At 46.6% G+C, this 21,219-nt stretch overlaps 1 protein-coding gene across 1 annotated transcript in view; it reads left to right on the forward strand.

Moving 5' to 3' along the window:
- The window catches only part of EMC4 (ER membrane protein complex subunit 4), a 207,458-nt gene extending 188,937 nt beyond the window's left edge, over positions 1-18,521 (forward strand). The window contains exon 3 of the mRNA XM_044058758.1: positions 17,596-18,521. Coding sequence (XP_043914693.1) covers positions 17,596-17,631 — 36 coding nt within the window. The 3' untranslated portion in view covers positions 17,632-18,521. The remainder of the gene's footprint in view (positions 1-17,595) is intronic.
- Positions 18,522-21,219: the final 2,698 nt, after the last annotated feature.

Below are 21,219 nucleotides of genomic sequence, written 5' to 3' on the forward strand. Positions count from 1 at the left end.
TTCTTCACCCCTCTTCTGAGGTGTATTTGCAAAGGGTATGGGATTTTACTCATTTTGGAACACCTGACATCTGGGGTAAGAAAAACTGGAGAACATGGCGTCGGCTGCCAGCTTTGTACTCCTGGCGTTCTGACGTCAGGGAGTGTGGCTGAGCAGCCGACGCCGGACCCAGACTTTGGGATTCTGGCTGACCGAGGTCTTTCTGCCGGCAGGGGAGAACCCTACAGTCATGACTGCAACAGTGAAGACACTCTAACATCTACATTTATGGTAAGTGTACACAACTGTACTTTCTCTCTCTCTCCTCAGCATCAAGGCTATTCAACCTGTCAGCAGAACAAAGGGGACAAGGTTTCTGTTCAAGAGTCTTCCTGGTTCCCAGAAAAGAAAACGCCTGGCGTCCTATCCTGGACCTGTCTATCCTCGACACCTTTCTGGTGGTTCCAAAATTCAAAATGCTAACTCTTCAACAACTTCTTCCTATGCTAGCCAGGGATGCCTGGCTGGCAACCCTAGACTTAAAAGAAGCTTATTTGCACATCCCAATAAGGGAATCTTGCAGGGAATACAGATGCTTCAGGGCAGGCTCCATGCACTATCTGTTCTCTGCACTTCCCTTTGGCTTATCTATTGCGCCCAGGGTATTCACAAAGGGCCTAGCTCCAGCCATTGCATTTTGCAGGCACAGAAATATTCAGATTTCCCCATATTTGGACAATTGCCTGATTCAGGCAGAGAGTCAGGACTTGCTATTACAGCACCTGGCATTTGTAAAGAGACTTCAAACTTCACTGGGGTACACCATCAAAGAGAAGAAATCACACCTAGTACCCTGTCAACAGATTGTATTCCTGGGAGCAAAAACCAAAAAATAGTCACCAAAGCGCAACAAAACCAATAAATCCAAGAAAGTCCTATGTGGCTTCATTGTTTCGCCTTACACTGCACTTTCTTGGATTCCTGGGAGCAAGCTTGAACACAACTTCCCAGATGGCATTCCTCACTCCAGAGAAACAAGTTTATTTGATAACCTACTGGCCACAAAAACCCAGCTGTCTGCAAGGGAAGTCCTGCAAGCCCTGGGGTTCATGGCCTCTTGCATTCTGTTAATTCCATATGCAAGACTGCATATGAGGAAACTTCAATGGTATCTAAAAAGTCTATGGCGTCAGCATTCTCAGGACCTGGAAACAATGATTCCTGTCATCCCTTGCCTACGGGTAGAGTTCCTTTGGTGGGCAGGGGCCTGCAACCACAACAAGGGACTCCCTTTCACTCAACCCCCACCTCCCAAACCCTAACAGATGCATCAGATTATGCCTGGGGGGCTCACATGGCAGGGCAGTGCATTCAGGGCAAATGGAACCCAATACAGATGCACCTGCATATCAATCAAAAATAAATATTAGCTGTACAGAATGCTCTGACAGCCTTCAAAGACCTTATTCTTCCAGGACAACTATTGATAAAGACTGACAACACCACAGTTATGTGGTACATAAACAAGCAGGGGGGAACCCATTCCTACCCACTCTGCAGACTAGCCATGACTCTGTGGAACACAGGCTTGAGCAACCAAGTGAACCTACAAGTTCAATTCCTGCCAGGCAAACTAAATTCTCTGGCAGACGACTTAAGCAGAAATCTCATGGACCCACACGAATGGAAACTGGAACCCAAAATATTCAAACTCTTGAGGAACAAATGGGGAACTCCAGAGGTAGACCTGTTTGCCTCCCCTCAGAACCACCAATTGAAAAAGTACTGCACCAGAACTCCCCACTGTCAAGCTTGGAAAGTGGATGCCCTGTCCTTTACCTGGGAAGGCCTCTCAGTTTATGCCTTCCCACCTCTGCCTCTCCTTTCGAACGTCCTGCTAAAGATCAAACAGGATAAGCCAAGGACAATTCTTATTGCACCGGACTGGCCACACCAGCACTGGTACCCCCTTTTGCTCAGTCTGACAGTGCCACAACCACGGCACCTGCCTCAGACTCCTTCTCTACTGACCCAGCAGGTGGGCCAGATTCTGCACCCTCAGCTTCAAACCCTGACCCCTTGCAGCCTGGCTAATCCCCTGAGCACACCTCTAGCAGCCCTCAGTAAGCAGGTGCTGGATGTCATTCTTGAGGCAAGGAGGCCTAGTACTAGAAAATCCTATTCAGAAAAGTGGAAAAGATACTGTTCCTGGAACCAGTCTCAAGGGGTGGGCACTACATATTCTAGATTAGTTAACAGAAATGCTCCACAAGGGCCTATCTTTCTCGTCAATTAAGATTCATGCCTCAGCCATATCAGCACATTAGAATACTGAGCCACCCCTCTTCTCTCATCCACTGCTAAAACAATTCCTTAGAAGGGCCAAAAAAGGGCCAAAAATGTAAGACACCCCCCCCCCCCCCAGGAGAGCTCCTACTCCAGCCTGGGACCTGAACTTTGTGTTGGAGAAATTTACTCTTCCCCCTTTTGAACCAGCTGCTACAGCAGACTTGAAATTTCTTTCTTGGAAAACAGCTTTACTTCTAGCCATCGGTTCTGCAAGAAGAGTATCTGAACTACAGGCCCTTATGGCAGTGGAACCTTTCATTATCTTCCATGCGGACAGGGTTTCCTTCAGGACTAAGCCATAATTTATGTCCAAGGTGGTATATAGTGTGGCTCTGAACCAGTCCATTTATTTGCATACTTTTTTCCCTAATCCCCAGAATAAAGGGGAAAGGATATTGCATTCCCTGGATGTGCACAGACAGCTTAGATTCTATCTGGACAGGACTAAGCCTCTCAGAAAGTCTGACCAGCTGCTAGTCAGCTTTGCTGCAGGGGCAGAGGGAAAGGCCATTTCAAAGCAAACCATTTCCAAATGGATAGCACATTGCATCCATTTCTGCTACAAGCACCATGGAAAACCTACCCCACAGGGGATAAGAACACATTCTACTAGGGCTGCATCTACCTCAACTGTTTTTCTCAAAGGAGTCCCTACCAGGGATATCCTGGAAGCTACAACCTGGAGCTCTGTACATACTTTCACTAAGCATTACCACTTGCCTGTCTTTTCTAAATCCAGAGATGGATTTGCCACAACAGTCTTACAGGGCCTCCTTGCTAGCCCTAATGCTCTTTAACTGCCTCCACCCTTCCTTAGCTTTGAGAATCAACCCAAATGTGAGGACTGCAACAGTGAAACACGAAGAACATAGTACAGTTGTGTACACTTACCATAAATGTAGATGTTTGAGTGCATTCACTGTTGCAGTCTTGATTACCCTCCCTCCACCCCCTGACTTCTCTTTTATCTATCTTTTTTGTTTGGCATACTTTATATCACGTGTATTTGCTTTTTGCTGGGGGTGTTCCATACCATGTAATTGCTTCCTATTTTGGGGGCACCTGACATCTGGGGCAAGAAGCTGCATGTTTTATGCCCCTGGCGACTTGACATCATGGAAGACGTGACAGTATCTGACACAGAAATCCCAAGACTCTGGTATTCAGGCCAGCTGAGGGCTACCAGCAGGCAGATAACCCAAATGTGATGACTGCAACAGTGAATACACTCAAACATCTACATTTATGGTAAGTGTACACAACTGTACTTTCTGATGAAGTGCTAAGGGATTTCGGTGGAGACCATTTTCTGTGATCCAAAGTAGCAGATTTGCTGGGGGTTTGAGCTGCAGTAGTAGGTGTTGAAGAAGCAAGATGAAGTAGTTCTTTTAAAATAAGTAGAAATATAAAGTAAACCTAATGTTTCAGTGAAAAAAACAGAGGTTAAGAAGTAAGGGAAGAAAAATAGTCAAAGTACAGAAAATTGCTTACAAATTATTGATGAAATCGCTTGAGAGAAAGACCTTGTGTCTGAGCACAGTGGTGCCAAACGAGATCTGAAGATGGACTAGGAAATTATGGGTAGTGGGAGGAGCTCGAGAGTTGGATCCAAAGTCTGTAGCATGCAGTAGAGACGGATCCATACCCATTTGTTGAGGGAGAATGAAAAGGACAACATCAGATTTATCAACCAACCCTAGGATGGGTAGGGCAAGTCTATAACCAAATGGAATAGGTTATTTCAAACCCAAAAAGGGAAATTGGCCAGGCTTTAAATGGACCGGAAGTGCAGCTAGCCTAGTGCTTAGTTATGAACCTATCTAAAGAAACTTAAGTTAGCCATAACTTAATCAACAGAAGTTTCTGACCTGTTTGTAATATTGGCTGCCAGCTTGATATACTTTGTCACCTATTTTCTTCAGTGACGTGGACCAAATTCATATGTCATCAGTGGATAGCCAGCTGGCTCACAAGCAGGACCCAAGAAGTTAGCATTGGGGAGTTCACCTCTGCAAAGAGGCCATTCACAAGTGGAGTCCCTCAGGGATCGGTCCCTGGACCGTTCCTGTTCGGCATTTGCTTCTCTGAAGTCAAGGCCAATGTCGATGGTCTCTAGCTGACTAAATTTGCAGATAATTGCAAATTAGGAGCTGTCATTGAGTCCCACACTGAAACAAACGTTCTCCAGGAAGGGCTGACTCAGACGAACAACTGGTGTCAGAGCCATGAACTAAAACTAAATGCCAAGAAATGTATAATAATATCCTTCGGGAAGTCCTCCTTGGTTAACTGTCATATTGACAGCACATCCCTTAGAGTTGACCCAGTAGTTAGGGTCTTAGAGATGCACACAGACAGTAATCTAGCCTTTGACCATCACGTGTCTACAGTAGTGAGAAAATCATTCTGTGATGAGCAATTTATAAACAAAGGTATGGCATCTAAGTGCAAGGAAGTCATGTATTCGGCATTCATAAGACCCATCATTGAGCACAGTGCCCCCTCTTACTATGTACCTAACCAGGCATATCCAACAACTGGAACATCCACAGAGGTTCCTCACTAAAAGAATGCAGGGCATAAGTAAAATGTCCTGTGCAGACCGCCTCAAGGCTCTATCCCTTTATTCTGTATCCTACAGGCTTTTGAGGTGAGAGCTATGCCTGGCATACAGGGTATTGTCAGACCCCACTCTGATGGACCTCCTGAATATCTACAAAAAAAACAAAAAAACAGTACCAGAATTACCTGTTGTTCATAGGTTCATAGGTTCATACTAGGCTATCTGCCCGAGGGCATTTACAAGCCTAGCCCATCGTTTTGTGGCTTACGCCACCCCTTTAGTATGGGGAACTATACCCATTATTTTGCTGTGCCTCTGTCGAGCAGTGACACTGAGGTAATCCCTGGGGTATATCTGCGATCTCCCATCCATTGGTCAAGATTTCTCTTGAACAAGGCCAGCGAGGTGCTCTGCCTCACATGTACCGGGATTTTGTTCCACAGCATAGGAGTCTTTGGGTGATGAATCTATCCCTCCAGCACGTCCTATTAATAGCCGTGTCGAGGTTTAAGTCTCCCCTTGTGGCTCTGATGGATCTAGATTTTTGAGGTGAAGCATATTCATCAAATCTGGGTTTGACATGGCCTTGTATGTTAGGCAAAGGTCACCTCTGAGCAGCTGTGGCGACTGAATAGAGCTGGAGTTCTTTCAGTCGGGCAGCATAGGACAGATTTTTGAGACCCTTTATCCTTTTGGTGAGGAACTTTTGTGGCCTCTCCAGCTGCTGCAAGTGTCGGGTCAGACACATCCCGAATGGGGCATTGTACTCAATCATTGGTCTGATGAGTGATGAGTAAAGGGAGACTAATACCTCCCTTAATCTAGATGAGAATCCCTTCATGATAAGGTGGGCAGTGTAGAAGGTCTTCCTAACTACTTTAGCTACATGGGTGTCGAATGACAGACTACTATCAACCTGGGTCCCCAGGTCCCTGATAACTTCTTCTGTGCTCAGTGGATTGCCACCTATTTGGTAGCTAGGGGTAACCTTGTTTTTCCCAAAGGGTATGACTATGCATTTTTTGGCATTTAACTTCAGGCCGTGGCTCTGGCACCAGTTATCCGTTTCTGTGAGACCCTTCTGAAGGATATCTGTGTCAGATGTGTTTTCTACTATGGCGCCCAGTTTGCAGTCATCTGCAAACTTTGTCAGCCATAACCCTCCTGTGTTTGCTTGTACTTGAAAAGTAGATGCCAAACAAGAGTGGGCCCAGGACTGAGCCCTGTGGGACACCACTTGTGACAGGCTTTGAGTCTGACATGGCGCCAGCAACTCTGACCCTGTGGGTTCTGTCACTCAGCCAGTTTACAACCCATCTTGTGATGTATGGGTTAACATTTAAGCTGATGAGTTTTTCAATGATACCCGAGTGGGGTATTGTATCGAAGGCCTTAGCCAGATCGAGGTAGGCTGTATGGACTGCCTTTCCCTCGTCAATGGCTTTGGTGACTGTTTCGAAGAAGTCAACCAAGTTTAAAAGGCATGATCTGCCTTTGACAAAGCCAAACTGGGTTGGATCCAAAGTCTGCAAATTCCCTATGTCTTTATTTATGAGGTCCATTATGATCCTCTCCATGGCTTTGCAGATAAGGCTTGTCAAGCTAATGGGCCGGTAATTTCCAGGGTCGGTGGAGGCACCGCCTTTGTGAAGTGGGACCACAGTTGCAGTGCGCCACTCCCTGGGTACGTATCCAGAGGTAAGACAAACAGCTGTCCTAGCTGTGGGTTTAATTCCTCATTGAGTTCGTGGAGCACACAGCCGGGGACACCATCAGGTCCCATGGATGCTGTGTTTTTGCTTTGGAGAGAGCAGTTCTCACTTGGGCGCTGGAGATGTTTGGGGGCTGCAATTGTTTGGTATAGATATCTCTCCTTTGGGGAGGGGAGAAGTTTGCACTGAACCTGTCAGCCAGTATGTTGGCAATGTCTGTAGGATCAGTAATCTTCACATCATTTTGAACTAGTTCTGAGCATATCTGGGAGTTTCCTCCTAGGTTTCTAACATAGCTAAAGAAGGCCTTATGATTGTCTTTTGAGTCTTTAGCTATTTTTCTCTCGAAATTTGCTTTGGATGATTTTATGAGAGCTCTTAGTTTTTTACTTATAGTGATCAAGGGTGTCTTACCTTTTAAGGATTTTGCTCTATCTTGTAGTAGCTTCCTCCTTTATTGTAGAGTTTGTTTATGGCTGGGGTCCACCAGACTGAACGCTTGCCTTTGGTACTAAGAGTCTTTGTTTTGTTTGGGATTGCCTTATCCATGCAGTCCTGCAGGTGCTGGTAGAAGGTGTTTGTAAGTGATTCAGCGGCTTGAGTACTGTTTTCCACGCTCGGGGCCTTAAAGGAGACCACACTAGTCTTTAGAAGTGTGAAGTCGGCTTTTGAGAAGTTCTTTACTGTGGTCTTTTTATTTCAGGTGGGGTGGGATGAGGACCTCCAGCGAGATTAGTTTGTGATCTGATCTCACCAGTGAGGGGTATACTTCCGTGTTGAACATTGTGCTCCCATGTTCGTGATGATGAGATCAAGTATGTTATCTCCTCTTGTGGGGATGGTGACTAGTTGTTCCATGGCATTTGAGTTTATGAATTCCAGGAACTTTTGGGCTAGGGTGTTTGGGCTTGAGTAGTGTTCCCAGTCTATATTAGGGTAATTGAAGTCACCTAGTATGATGGTGTTTGGTGATACATTTATCCCTCTACTGTTTTCAGGAAGGCCATGTGAGGTTCCTGAGTTTGTGAGGGTGGCCTGTAACATGCTACAATTTGCAGAGCAGTCTTGCCTATGGTTAATTGCACCTGGATGGTCTCCGATGCATCGTGCGTTACCACCAGTCTTGAGGTGTGGGTGTCCTTGATGAATATGGATACCCCCCCCTCCTTTCTTGGTATTGTCCGGATTTTGGGGCCGGAACGCATGATATGAGGTAAAACCTGATAGCGCTGGGGTGCTCTCAGGAGCCTTGAACCAGGTTTCTGTCACAGCACAGACATCGATGTTCTCCATACTGAGAAGGGCCTCGAGTGCGTGCATTTTTAGATTTAGACTTCTGGCATTGAGCAGCATTACCCTTAGTTTTTTTTCTTTTTTTGTGTTCTAGGGTGGTAGGTTTAGAATTTGAGCTTTGCCTAAAAAAGGCACTATGGGGGTGGCAAGAGCCTTTGCCAATATCCGGAATCCCAGGGGTGACAGGTGCAAGCCGTCCCTTGCGAAGCAGCGTGGCTTGTCCAGCATATCATCCCAGGCAGACAGATACTGGATCCCCTTTGAATGACACCAGTGTTTAAGCCAATTGTTAAAGCTGATCATCTTATCTCTGTATTGTGGCATCACTCTTGGTGAAGGTAGGATACTGCTCAAGGTCAGGGTCATACCTGCCTGGGCTACATAATCAGAGAGCTCCTCAATGTCTCTTTTCATGTAGTCCAAGGAGGTACGTCTCGGGTCGTTTACACCAGCGTGGACAATGACTGAGTCGTATTTGTACTTGCTGTTGAGAGACCTGAGTGCTTGCGTTATGTGGCGGATTCTAGCGCCCGACAGGCAGCTTACTGTGACCTTCTCCTTACTCAGTCTGGTGAGCGGGACGCCAGTGTGTCTGACTATGGAGTCACCAATGACTAGTGTGTCTGGCATTGTGTTTGGCCTTAAGGGCTGTGACTGTTTGACACTCTGACTGTGAGGTCTATGTGTTGCAGGTGTTGTGTTCTGAGGTGGTGGTTGTTTGGGTGTCTGCTTTGGTGGCCTCTGCTGTTTTGGTAGATTTTGATCAGAGCCTCGAGTATGTCTTTGTGTGTTTATGTGTATGATTTGAGGTTGTAATGGTGCTATGTGAGACTGGGTCTATAGTGTGTGTGGTAACCTTCTCCTCCTGACTGGTCTTGCCAGTCCTGTGTTGAGAGAGCTCAGCCTCCAGTTTGGCCGTATAGTTGCATCTCTCGCATGTATTTGTGTTTTGTGGGAGGAGGAGAGGGTTGTCTGTGTACATGAGGCAATTGTAACATTGCCTCAGTATTCCCAGGTTCACCAGCTGAGCAGGAGAGGATACTAGCAACTGATCCCTCGACATGCTAGAAGGATAGATAAAAACTTTTAAAAAAGATTCAGGGGGACGTGGGTGACCGAGAAATGGGGGGTTACCTTTTTGGGGTACTATCTATGACAAGAGTGCCGTATCAAGGTAATAAGTACTGTAGGAGCAAGTGCTAGGTTTAACAGATAGAGAATAGTCTACTTGGAGTCAAGTGGAGATTATCTTTTTAGTTATAGGATACGCTGATTAGATCAGTAGTATAGTTCGAGGAAGGTAGTTTTAAGGGAAAATTTGAAGAGTGGACTTTAGGTAGCCCGAATAGTTTAAACCTGCCTAACCGGCGCTGCCCTAGTGTGCAACAGTGGCAGCTCCGCTAAATCAAGGCTTAACGCTTATGGCTTTTATACCAGGGGGATGGAAAAAGCTAGAAACTGGCCCAAAACGACCAATAAACTACTAGTTACTGGCTGAAACCTCAGAAAACTGGACAAAAGGCAGCTCAATGCTTCCCACTCCCACTGGTAAGCAAGGTGGTAACTTCCTCTCCCCCAAATAAGGCAAGGAAACAGTACACAGGAACTACAACCAAAGCCCAGGAATCAGCAACTCTGAAACTGGACTAAACTAGTAAAGCAGGAAAAACAAGAGATATTTTTTCTTTTTCTTTTTTTTTTTCACAAAACAGGCAGAAACAGGTACAGCAAACACTTATAAATGCTATGAATCAGCTACTACAGCTTACACAGAAGAATTTGCTACAAATACAGTCAAATAGTAACAAACAAGGATTCCAAGTGCAATATTAAGTTAAATGCAGTAAAAACAGCTTCAATGTAACAGAAAGGCAGGCGAAATACAGTCGCTAGGTATTCAGATGTGGAAAGCAACAAAAAATATACTTAGTATCAAGAAAAGTCGCTTATTCAGCTCTCTGCAGCCTGGATTACTCTGCTGGCCCATGTGGAGTCTGTGCTGAGTAGGTACAAGCTGAAAAACGCGCGTTTACCACGTTTTATACCAGGGGGCTGGAAAAAGCTAGAAACTGGCCCAAAACGACCAGTAAACTACTAGTTACTGGCTGAAACCTCACAAAACTGGACAAAAGGCAGCTCAATGCTTCCCACTCCCACTGGTAAGCAAGGTAACTTCCTCTCCCCCAAATAAGGCAAGGAAACAGTTAAAGACTTGATCCTTGCCTATGATGTAACTAAGACCTGCTGGAGAGACCGGTATGTATCCCAGAGACGATCCTTTCTCTGGAACAGGCTCCCCATCCATGTGAAGCAGAGTTCCTCCTAAACGCAGTTCATGTGCAACTTGGACAATTGGATGGGGAACAGGAAATTCATCCCTGGTTTGGCACATATGTCTCGAATGGACACAGGCATCCTGTAAATGTTTCATCTCCCAAGGCTCTGCTTGCACTTATTAAGGGTATCAGAACTTGTAAGAGATCTGGCATGCATGGCTAAGCTTCAAAAGGCCTTTGTGGTTGTTAACCTAATGAACACCTATGAACCGATAACGTTTTCTGACAGGAAGGTTGAATTTCAAGTTTTGTTTTGACTGCGCTAAGAGAATAAACCCTTAGAAATCCTTTTGCACAAAAATTAGTTGTTTCATGCCGTGGTAGACTTATTTAAGTAAAATAATATCCTGGGTGCTGAGGAGCATCCAGTTCACTGTCATCAGTAAATGTTATTAGTTGAAGTGATTTTAGTTCTAGATGATCACACCATCGTATAGCCTTGCCACGGCATAATGTTGTTCAGACACATTTCTCACCTGCTTTCTTAAAGAATTCCACTGAAAGACAAAAACGGCATGGGAAAAAAGGAGTAATACCGTGGACATTTTTAAACCCTGCCATTGTAAACTTGGTCCAATAAAATGTTTGCAGGGACTTAAATGTAATGAAGGATATGACATTTGTGCCTGACAGATTGGTCATTCTTATGGTGAGTGATGCCCTCGATTCTTTGCCCGAAAAATGCTGTTTTTACATCTAACACAGAAATAACATAATAGGACAGCCACACTTAATGCACAGTTGTGCAGTTTCATGAATGTCATGGACTTAACTGTTGCTGGTTGAAAGCCACCATCGCTGAATGGCTGAAATTCGTTAGGCCGCTCACAGTTCCATCATTGTCCCCCCCCCCCCCGAATTCCCTCCAGAAAAAGTATGTATATAGGCAATACACATAGAAATAAGTAGTGTACTCTCCTCCTAAGAGTTTGACTACATTTACGGCTTGGAAAACCGCCGTTTCTCCTGTTCGGAATCTGGTTGTGATAATACGCAAGTATCTAATCATTTTTATCTGGCATGTTAGTTTGAGTACTGAACTGGAATATTGAGATGTTACGTTTTGTTAGAGCTGTACCTGCCTATGCAGATTGTTCATAATGCCTGAAAATTAAATGTTAGCTGTGGTATTTGGATAGCAATCAAAGGGTGGGGATTCTGCAGTTACCGGTCTAAGAATCCTGTGAATACTTGATCTGAAGTAGGAGATTCATTTGTCTGCAACCTGTGGGTTATGGATCCGATATCGGATCCGAACCGGCATGGTTTTCCAGCTATGGATCCGAGCTCTCAGCTCCTCCCCTCACCCATAATGCCCTGCTCTCCCTACATGACCCCAGATCTAGTTTGCCGCGCTGGTGACCAGATTGGATTTCAGAGCTCTTCAGCTAAGTGTTTGTTATTCGCTTTTTGCAGTGTTAAATTTAAAATTTTTAGTTAGTTTTGTGTGAAAGTTGTAGGTTTCCTATCCTTATAGCTTAAAGTTTAAAGTTTTAATAACTTTTTATAACTTTTAGTTATCCCTCCCCTCGCTGGTGCGTAGTGTGTGTTTGGGCCTGTGTTTGCTTTGACTAGTTAGCATTTATTATTATTATTATTTAAAAAAAAAAAAAAAAAAAAAAAAAAGGAGTGTAGAAGTATCCTTAGGATGTCTGAACCCCCTAAGGCTTTCTTTTCGAAGTGCTCCGAGTGTGGCCATAAGCTTTCTCCTGCTGATGGCCACACTCGGTGCGTTCGATGCCTTGGGGTTGAACACCTCACTTCTGGATGTTCCATTTGTGCAGGGTTCAACCCCAGGGCATTGAAGGAGCAGAGGTCGAAGCTGGTCCTGGCGGGACTTCTGCCCCCGGACACGGCTTCGGCTACCGCTCCTTCAGGGGGTGCCGTGTCCTCGGTTCCCTCCTCCACCTGGGACTCAACCTCCCTCTAGTGGTTTGGAGGAGAGGGAAGCAAGAAAGGACCGGAGAGAAGCACCATAAGCGGCGGGCGAAACCTCTGTCTCGGCCCGCCTGCCAAGCGGGCTTCTCCTCCGGCCTCCTTGTCTGCTGTCTCTCCCCCTCCTCGGCTCCGGTCTCCAGTATGCTTCTCACCGGGACCTGAGGAGGAGGAGACCTGATCTCCGTCGAGGCTATCGAGGAGGCACTCAAGGCCTACCTCGGTAGCCTCGTCGAGATCAACATATAGTTTATCTGACGCTGATCTGGACCGGATGATGAGAAGGTTCATCCAGGCCCAGATGCAGATGGGAGTGCTCCTGCCTCCCCCCCCCCCCCCTCTGGGGGGGAGCTTGACCCCTTTTTTCAAACCTATAGCTCCTTCTCCGACCCGCTACCCGGGTTCGGAGCATTTGGAGCCGAGCAGCTTCGGAGCCGGGGGTGGGTCGGCGCCGATAGTACTAGGTACTTCGGATCTGACCCTGCCCTTGAGTGCTTCGGATCCGACCTCTCGGAGCCTGGATCCGAGCTTCGGATCTGGGGGGATTAGTGTTCCTTCAGCGCCGTCGGTGTCGGAGCGCACTGGCCCCTCGGATCCGAATGCCTCGGCGCCAGCTCCGATCCACTCTTCGGATCCGAGGCGGAGCCGATTGTCAGATCCTTTGGTCGAGGTTGGCTCCCCCTCTGCTTTTGATGTAGTGGAGAGGGCCTTGTTGAGGGTTTCCGGACCCCCCGGCACTTGCTTCGGCTCCGTCCCGCGCTCCATCTGCACTGGGTCAGGCTTCCACCATCCGGCCACTGGGACAGCCCGCTCCATTGCCCCAAGCTGTTCCATTGGAACAGGACACCGCTTGCGAGGGTTCCTCGGACAGTCCCCTTGAGGATGCACCTCGCAAGCATACGTGTAAAAGGAGGCACATAGACTCCCCCGAGTCTCTCACAGAAGACACGGATTTGGAGGAAGGGGAAGGCTCCGCTCCCCAAGATCACCCCCCAATGATGTCTCCTTTGGAGACATCATGGAAATGCTTCGCATAAGGGGGGGGTGGTCTGCCCCCAAGTCTTCCTCGGACGAGTCCGTGTTCTTGGAGGCATTTGAAGCGGGCCCATCTACCTCTTGGGTGTCCCCTCCTGCCGACCCCCTGGTGGACCCGATTACCACCAGGGCATGGAAGGATCCGGGCACCGTGGAGCCAATCCCCAAAAGGCCAGACCGCATCCTTAGCCCCCCGGCAGACCGTGCCCACTGGAGCAAGGGGCCTCCGTTAGATGCCATGTTGACGGCTGCAGCCACCAAGAGGGAACTTGCCCAGGAGAGTCCCTCAGTCCATCCTCCGAGCAAGGAGTCTCGGATGATGGACCGCTTGGGGAAGCGAATGTTTAGTTCAGCGACCTTTTCAGTGAGGGCGCTAAACTACTTGGCACATGTGATCAGGATGCAGCGCGATCTTATTAAGGAATATGCTGCATCCCCCCCAGAGTCCATGTCGGAGGAGGACAAACTGTTGCACTCCACCCGTATGGCCACTCTCAGGTCCGTGACTAATACCTCTATGCGGTTACTATCCCATGCTACGGAGGGAGCCGCTAGAGCTGCAGGGGTAGGCCTAGTTATTAGACGTCAGGCCTGGCTCCGACATTGCGATTTCACGGAGCCCTTCAAGGCGTCATTCGCGAACGCTCCCTTCAATGGTTCTGCCCTTTTTGGCAAAACTGTTTGCGATACTTTGACCCAGAGCGAGAAGGACGGGAAGACGCTGTCTGCCGTCGGAATCCGCTTCTCTGTGCCCCAGAGGCCCTATTCTAGGAACCAAAAGGGCCAAAAGAAGATGTGGTTCCGGAAGTCGCAGCAGTCCCAAGCTACTCCGGACAACCAGTCCTTCCGTGGCAGAGGAGGACAGGGAGGACGCCGCCCAGGGCAGAGGGGCTCCCAGGAACTTCGGGTCCAGAGAACCTTTCTCTGAACGCCCGCGAGCAGCCCTGAGGGTTGCCCGGCTGCTCCACTCTGGAGGCAGTCGGGGACGTTCTGAGCACCTAGCGGCATGGGAGTCCATAACATCAGACCGCTGGGTCCTCCGCATCATATCCAGAGGATACCTCATTCCATTTCATCACATCCCAAAATTGAAGTCCCTCCCCGACGTTCCACCCGGTCAGTGGGAGGCCGCTTTGGCAGAAATTGGCCATCTGCTGAAGAAAAGAGCCATCCAGCCCGTCCCCCCAGACAAGATCGGATCAGGGTTCTACTCCGGGTTCATTTTAGTTCCAAAAAAGATGGGGGACCTAAGACCAATATTAGACCTGTCACTCTTAAACCTGGCAGTTCCCAAGGAGAAGTTCCGAATGGTTACCTTGCAGTCCATTCTCCCCCTTCTGGGAGAAAATCACTGGATGTGCTCTATAGACCTCAAGGATGCGTACTACCACATTCTAATGGACAGACGCTCCAGGAGGTTTCTTCGCTTCCGGCTGGGAGCCAGTCACTACCAATTCAGGGTCCTTCCCTTTGGTCTCACCACAGCCCCCAGGGTGTTCACCAAAGTATTAGCAGTGGTAGCGGCCCACCTGAGGCTTCAGGGGGTACAGGTCTTCCCATACCTGGACGACTGGCTCCTCACCACCCCAACAAGGCATCTACTGTTATTGGTGCGAGATTCCTTTCTCCATCTAGCTCCACGCCCGGGCATCACAATAAATGCAGAAAAGTCCAACCTAGCCCCTACGCAATTCATAGACTTTATAGGTGCCAGGTTAGACACGAGACAGTTAAGAGCCTTCCTCACTGCGGACAGAGTTCAAAATCTGCAGCTCCAGGTGCGGGCCATCCTCCACTCCAGCTCAGTTCCGGCGGAGTTGGTCCTGAGGGCTCTAGGGTCCATGGCAGCAGCGATAACTCTTCTCCCTCTCGCCAGGTTCAATATGCGGGTCCTTCAATGGACAGTCCTAGTTCAGTGGTCTTATCTTGCTCTTCCTATGCATCATCCCATTGCGATCAGCAAGGCTTGCAAGCGGTCCCTCCTGTGGTGGCTCCACTCTCAAGATCTCCACGGAGGCCGCCCCTTTTGTGCTTCTCCCCCTCTCGCCACGGTGACCACGGACGCCTCCCGCCTCGGGTGGGGGGGCATTTTGCAGGCCGGACGGTCCAAGGCATGTGGAACGATTCAGAGACCTTACTGCATATCAATGTTCTAGAGATGAGAGCAGTGCTCTTAGCATTGCAAGCACTACAGGCCTTTCTTCCCTTGCGAACTATTGCAATTCATTCGGACAACATGTCTGTCGTCTGGTACATCAACAAACGGGGGGGGGGACCAGATCTTACCCTCTTTGTCGAGAAGCCATGAGAGTGTGGGAATGGGCAATCTCCACCAACCGCTTTCTCATCGCAATGCATATTCCGGGTCGGTCCAACATCCTTGCGGACAAACTCAGTCGCACCATTCTCTCCCCTTACGAGTGGTCTCTCAATGCTCAAGTAGCGAAACGCATCTTCGCACGGTGGGGAACTCCTTGTTGCGATCTTTTTGCGTCCCCCTCAAACACCAAGTGCGACAGTTTTTTTGCTCTAATCCCTCCTCCCGGAGATACCCCAAGAGACGCTCTGGTGCATGCTTGGCCCCCCCGGTCTTTACGCTTACCCCCCTTTGCCTCTGATGCTCCCAGTTCTTCAGAAAGCCTCTCGGTTGGGGTGCAGAATGATTCTCATTGCCCCATTCTGGCCTTGACAGATCTGGTTCCCTTTCCTAAGGTCTCACTCAGTGAATCCACCTTGGGTTCTAGGTCCCATTCCGGATCTGATATCTCACCCGTCCCATCTATCAACCCCGAATCTGGACAACCTGAAGCTAACTGCTTGGCTGCTCCAGTTCCACTCCTAATCAGGACTCCCGGTATTTCGTCTCCAGTTAAGGCCATCCTGGTAGCGGCTCATAAACCATCTACCAGGAAAGTTTACCACAGCAAGTGGAAACGGTTCTCCATTTGGGCGGAGCGGCAAGGTCTAGACCCCTTCACAGTTCCCCTTCCTCTGGTGCTTGACTTCCTAACCACTCTTTTTAATGATGGTGCCAGCAGTTCCACGGTCAAAGTTCAACTTGCGGCAATTTCTCACTATCACATTGGTCAAGACTCCAGTCCACTGATGTCTGCCAAATTGTGTAAGATTTTCCTAAAAGGTACTTTTCTCCTTAGACCCCCCTGTAAAGCCAGTGGTTCCTCCTTGGGATCTTTCATTGGTTCTTCAGGCCTTGACCGCTCCCCCCTTCGAACCGGCGGCTACGGTAGATCTGAAATTTTTATCTTTCAAGACGGCCTTTTTAGTAGCCATTACCTCGGCCAAGAGAGTTTCAGAACTTCAAGCCTTATCCATCAAGCCTCCTTACTTGGTCTTTCATCCGGACCGTGTATACCTCAGGACCAACCCATCCTTTCTTCCTAAGGTAGCTTCTGAAGCAAATATTAATCAATCCATTAACCTCCCTGTTTTCTTTCCTAAATATCAAAACAAAGGTGAATACAAGCTACATTCCTTAGATGTTCACAGGCAACTTCGATTTTATCTGAACAGGACAGCTGGTCATAGGCAATCCGACCAGTTGTTTATTTCCTTTGCTAAATTCAATTTGGGTAAACCAATTTCCAAAGTTTCCTTATCTCGCTGGATTTCGCAGTGCATCTTATTGGCTTATCAAGCTTCTGGAAAGCCCGCACCGGAGGGAGTACATGCCCATTCAACCCGGTCAGTCTCTACTTCAGCGGCATTTAATGCTAGGATTCCTCTGGATGATATTTGTTCAGCAGCCACTTGGGCTTCATCTCATACCTTTATTTCCCACTACAAGTTGGATATTACATCTAGAGGTAGAGCATCCTTTGGCTCTGCGGTGCTCCGGAATATCCTTCCATGACGGCCGCCCAAGATTCAGGTAGCTGGGGACCCACAGGTTGCAGACAAATTAATCTCCTACTTCAGATTTAGAAGTTATGTACTCACCATAATGTTCCATCTGAGTAGGTGTATTCATTTGTCTGCAACCATCCCGCCCTCCTATCCCCCTGGCCTTGTCAGTTTCCTGCATATTATGTGTTACCCTTTCTAGGGTATTTTTATTGATGGCAAACTCGATCTGAGGTCATGTAGGGAGAGCAGGTCATTATGGGTGAGGGGAGGAGCTGAGAGCTCGGATCCATAGCTGGAAAACCATGCCGGTTCGGATCCGATATCGGATCCATAACCCACAGGTTGCAGACAAATGAATACACCTACTCAGATGGAACGTTATGGTGAGTACATAACTTCTAATTATTAACCGCAGCAGTTACTAGCCCTGCAGATTTTTGAAGGTTTAACTAAGCACTAAAGCTGATGAATAAGCACTATTCTAGTGTGGACAAAGTGCTGATCCTGTTAATCTTTATTTTTTATTTAGAGAATGGAGTACACTGGAGGAGGGATGATTCTCTAAGGCAACAATGAAGGGTACTGACCACTAAAATTAGCATACACTGAAGAGTCTTCACCGCTGAAAAGAACTGCACTAATGAAATGATGTTGCTGATAATAGCCTTTACAGCTAGTAGTGGATAGACAGTATAAAATTCTATTTTAGGCTGGATGCATCATTGAAATCCTACTAACCCCTTCTGGGCTACTGTGCATTAATATCTGCTTTGTTGTTCAGCAGAGAGAGACTTGTTCCATACGGAAGCTTGTGTGATGCAGTTCCTTGCTGAAATATGTCACCTAAGAGAAGATTGCCTGGTTTATGACCTAGTGAACTTTTGGGTTATAGACCTTTTTGTACCCATTAATGTACTCATGGAAACTTTAGAGTACTATTGCAATTGTCAGTGAGAGAGCATTATTATGTAAATAAAATTTGAGAATGTTTGGGACTGCACTATATTAATTAATTTAACTTTGTCATTACCTGTGTATTACAGAAGGGTTTTATACAGTTTCTTGATGCATTTGTTTTAACCCCATCTTTTTAAAGGTAAGTCTCCATGCAGTGTCTCTTAACTCTTTGTACAGCAGTACACACCTAAAGCTGGCCTGTGGTGCTGTTGCCCTATTGACTGTATATGCTAAAAATTTCAGGCATGTAATGCTATATTTATGTAAACTACTGCCCATATACATTTTTTATACACAGTTGTGTTTGCGTTGGGAATAGCAAAGCATCTATTTAGCATCTTACCTGTATCCGTCTCTGTAGTGTTGTATTTATAATTTATGTTCTTCTCTTGCCCCTGGTTAGGCTGCAGCCTGGTTAAAAAGTATGTAAATAAACAGAATAGTTATAAGGTTGTACTTCAGAAATGAAGCCTTGTCCATTAAATGTTCTGAATGAGATTGCATGTTGCATTCCTAATATTATTTATTTTATAGTGGTCCTTTTCCCAACAGCAGTATTTTATAAGGAGACGTTGATAGTGAAGTGACCTGCCCAAATTCTGCCATTAACTTTTGTGCTAAAATGTGTTGTGGCAGTGAATGAACCAGGGAAGGAAGTGCCTATAATTTAGTAGGATGTCATTCTGAGAGGAAGCCAGTAAAAGAAAGTGCAAGACACAAGTGATAGAGACAAACATTTTAAATTTAAGTTATCAGTGTTTTCTACTACATTACATTAATGTTCATCATTCTAACTGTTGCAGTAGCCTTTAGGCTGTATATGGGTTGTGTCTTGCCTAAGAGTCAACAACTGACTGATTTCTGAAAGATCTGCCTCCCTCCCACACCTTCACTCTCACTGCTGATTGGACAGCCTTGTAAGAAGAAATTCATCATTCACAGCGAAAAATCTTTAGTAATTTTGCACTACCTCATAGTGAAGTAGCTTGGAGGCTTCACAGGAGCAGCAGCCAACCTTCAGCTTCTACTCTGGCAGATTTGCCTCCAGTGGGAAACCCTGCCATGCAGAATATTGCTTTTTTAAGTTATTGTACCTGGGCAGTTTAACAGTACTGCCACTTTAAGAAGCTGGACTCTTTCTAATATTAGGACTTTCCTGTCAGGGACCAGTATTTTTAGCTTTGGCAAATTCTGGGGCTATTTTAGTAAAAAAAATGTATTGCTTGTGTAAACTTTTTTATGTAAAAGTTTAATGCCTGGAAGTGTTTTATTCAGGCAGGTTTTACAGAATGGTAAGTTAATGGCTGTGTTCACTGTGTGACAACATACATGCTTCCTTTTTTGTCTAACTGAATTTTATGTAGAGGGGTTTTTGACAAAATGTTAGTGTGCCATTTATGCATTATGGTGTGTAGGGGACTGTGTGAGTTTGTGTGCTGCTTGTGAACACTGCTTGACAAGTTACCTGCTGACCAACTCATTCCAGTGAAGCTTCTTGCATCTGAAGCATCCTCGTCTATCACATATTGGATATTTACCCCACTCCAACTCCTACTGTTCCTTAAAAAAATTGCCAAAAAAGAGCCCTTGCCAGCTTCACATGCTCAATCAATGCCTCCACCAATGGTGGGTGACTCTGCTTTCACCATTATTCATTCTTCAGACTATTCAGTTGCATCTCCAGCTTCCTCTGGTGTAGTTCTTTCAGCTACCATGAAATTGGGATCAGCCACATCCTCTGACTGTTCAGTGTCTGAACAGGGTATGAGAGAATCCTCTTTTCTGGGCCAGAGAGAGAGAGACACTGGGGATGCTGCTTGATGTAGCCAAGGAAAGAGACATTTTGATAAGAATAAAGTACCTTCTCTATGTCCGTCATCAGGCATACCTGTAGACAGGGGTCCAGGGAATTGTTATGGCTAGGCTTGTGTAGGCCCTAGGGCTGATAGTCTGGTACCCACCTGTGAACCTGTGTTAACCATAGAACAGGACAGGCCACCTTCTCTTGCCAATACACAAGCCCAATTTTCTGATTCAAAGGAAATTTGATCCTCAACTTCCTGTGGAAGAATTTTACTTTTCCTCAGACAAGGCAAGATGAATGAGGTGTTTTTATGGCAACAAATGAGCATTTCCACTGAAGTGAGGAGGTATTGTATAAAGTGAGGAGGTATTGCATATTACAAGTAGGTATGCCTCATACTACACCCACTCATCCATTGGTGCCAGCCTTCAGTACCCAAAAAGCAAATGGTCTTTGTAGAGTTTCTCAAACTAACAAGCATTTGTTTTTCCCATCATTGATCTGACCATGCAGCCATATTGTTATCTTCACCAGCTGGGAACATGCTCTTGATGTCCTCCAGTCCTTCCCCTGTGGACAAGGACTGGAAGATACTGGTTGTGGTAACATAATATTTTTACCTTCCACTGTGATGTGTAGCATTTTTAATCATTCGTATGTGGAAGCTTGTGGTATTTTGTACATAGTTTGAGAGAATTCTCAACCTCACCCCCCCCAGAAAGTGTCTATCAGAATTCTGTTTTTTAAAGTTTCTCAATTATGTAAACATGGTTTTAGGAATGTGCATGATTGTGTAGATATTGTGTTTAGGACCACAGCCACTGCTACAATATTGAGGAGATGGTAATTCAAAGTTTTCTGATGAGATGGTCTGAAATTTGAAATTCCATTTTAGATAAGGAGGTTTTATTTGACCTGCCTGCTACTCAGGTCTTCAACCAATTTGATGAGAGAGGGAAATTATTTCAGGGAGTTCCCAAGAGATGTTCATCATGTTTCATTGTTGCAGTAGTATCTGTACGGGTCATCCTTACTGTTTGCCAGCCAGAGTACTAGAGATGTAATTCCCTTCTCCTGGTCTGGCAGATGCACTGTACCTGACGTCAGGATGTCTGGGTATAAGGATCATCGACCAGTGCCATCTTACAGAACCTTCTTGCTATGAGCGCTTGAAGCATTCAGATGTTCATTGTGTTACACTGCTGCAGTCATTACACTTGGGTTATCCTGCCGTCAGGCGGTCCCGCAGTCGGCCAGAGTTCCAAAGTCTTGGTCCGGCGTTGGATCTGTCGCTTCTTCCCTGACGTCAGTGTGCCAAGGGTATATAAGATGCATCCAACGCCATTTTCTCCAGTCTTTCTTCCCGCGCGTTGCCTGAAGCAGAAGCAGTTC

This window comes from Protopterus annectens, chromosome 16.part0, assembly GCF_019279795.1.
Source record: "Protopterus annectens isolate FY-2018-M chromosome 16.part0, PAN1.0, whole genome shotgun sequence".
NCBI classification, from domain to species: Eukaryota; Metazoa; Chordata; order Ceratodontiformes; family Protopteridae; genus Protopterus; species Protopterus annectens.